General features: G+C 40.5%; 1 protein-coding gene across 2 annotated transcripts; it reads left to right on the plus strand.

Annotated features, from left to right (window-relative positions):
- The first annotated feature begins 318 nt into the window (after window positions 1-318).
- Window positions 319-1,383, plus strand: LOC130976445 (abscisic acid receptor PYL4). Of its 2 annotated transcripts, none has more exons than XM_057901314.1 (2): window positions 319-1,168; window positions 1,262-1,383. In XM_057901314.1, the coding sequence occupies exon 1, from the start codon at window positions 603-605 to the stop codon at window positions 1,155-1,157; it is 555 nt and encodes a 184-aa protein (XP_057757297.1). In that variant the 5' UTR covers window positions 319-602; the 3' UTR covers window positions 1,158-1,168; window positions 1,262-1,383. The 2 variants fall into 2 exon arrangements, with proteins under 2 accessions (XP_057757297.1, XP_057757298.1); XM_057901315.1 differs by having other exon boundaries at window positions 1,267-1,383.
- Window positions 1,384-1,864: the final 481 nt, after the last annotated feature.

Consider the following 1,864-nt stretch of genomic DNA (forward strand, 5'->3'; position numbering starts at 1 on the left):
ACCCTTCTTCAAAATTAAAGCATAACCACAATCAATACTAAAGTATAACCACAATCAATACTAATATTGTCTAATAATACCAAATATTTAAATCAATACAAATAGCACAATATTATGCATTAGTCTAAAGTCTTATGCATTCTAAACATAAAACATTAATTTATAGTCTTATAATGACTAACACAAAATATTAAGATTTACAATACTTAAATTCCACATAAGAACAGTCATGATCCATCACTAAAAACACAAAATATTGATTGTGTATGATAACCGGGCCATCGGGCCGACTTCGGGTGACCCGAGCTATGGCCCGGACCCGACCCGAAATAATGACCGGGTCTATTTTTGAGACCCTTACCCGGCCCTAAACCCGATGAAATCACACCAAATTAGCCCCAAAAGTGTTCGGGACCGGGCCGGGCCTTCGAGCCGGGCCGGGTCTGTGCACCCCTACTCTCCAACTTGAGTTATCAACTAAACGTCTAAACTGAAGCAAAACCATAAAACACTCACTAGTCACTTCCACATTCAACAGAACACATACAAAAATTTCAAAAGACATCGTTCATAATATTTTCAGGAACTCAATAAAACATAAAATGCCACCAAGTCTTCAAACCGTCCCAGCCGCCGTATCCCGCCACCACACGCATGCGGTTTCGCCCAACCAGTGCTGCTCCGCCGTCATCCAGGAGATCGCCGCCCCTCTTCCCACCGTGTGGTCCATCGTTCGCCGCTTCGATAACCCCCAAGCCTACAAGCATTTCGTCAAGACCTGCCACCTCGTCCTAGGTGACGGCGCCGCCGTAGGATCCCTCCGCGAGGTCCGCGTGGTCTCCGGCCTCCCCGCCGCCGTCAGCACAGAGCGCCTCGACCTCCTCGATGACCGCCGCCACGTAATCGCCTTCAGCATGGTTGGCGGCGACCACCGCCTCTCCAACTACCGCTCCGTCACAACTCTCCACCGCCGATCCGCCAACCGCGACGTCGATGAAGGTACGGTGGTCGTGGAGTCTTATGTGGTGGACGTACCGCCCGGGAACACCTCCGAGGACACGCGCGTTTTCGTTGACACCATTCTTCGGTGTAACCTTCAATCTCTCGCGAGATTTGCCGAGAATTTGGGAAGAACGAGATCGCAATATCAACGATAACTCGTCTCTTCGTAATTTTTCTGCTCTAATTTTCCCTCCTTCTTCTTCTAGTTATTTTATTATTATTATTATTATTATTATTATTATTATTATTATTATTGTAGGTTAGGAGTTTTATCGCTTCAGAGGGAGAAAACAGCTTCTGTCTTCTGCTCAGTTTTGTTTTTTCCCTTTGTTGAGAAATAAAGTGAGAATGAATGAAGAACAAGGGTGTGTTTGTGTTCCAGCTGTATTCTTTGAATTAACCTTTTGTAAATTCGTAAGAGATTAACTTCTATGACCTTCATTTAGAAATATCAGTCAAATATTGTAGAAAAATGATAAATTATAGAGAAAAATTATTAGAATGGATAGGTTTTCTTTGTTAATTTTAAACATTTTTATAATATTATATGTATTGTGCCTGCATACATTCATCAAAGTTAAAATAGTGTGCGAAAACTGAAGGGTACTCATTCTTATAATTTATAAACACTAATTCAGACTATATGTAGTTATATTCACGTCTTAATAACTATCATCTTTATATAAATAGTTATCTTTGTTTAATCCTTTAAATTCTTGTCTTTTGTAATATATTATTTATTATCTACAATATAATTGTTAGTGTTGCAAGTGTGAGAAGTGTCGAAGTTAGTTTCACATCAAAAAAAGTAAGAAAGAGTGAGGAATTTATAAGATGAGAGGCTCATTATTAACTTGACATT

The sequence above is a fragment of the Arachis stenosperma genome, chromosome 4, assembly GCF_014773155.1.
Source record: "Arachis stenosperma cultivar V10309 chromosome 4, arast.V10309.gnm1.PFL2, whole genome shotgun sequence".
Lineage (NCBI taxonomy): Eukaryota > Viridiplantae > Streptophyta > Magnoliopsida > Fabales > Fabaceae > Arachis > Arachis stenosperma.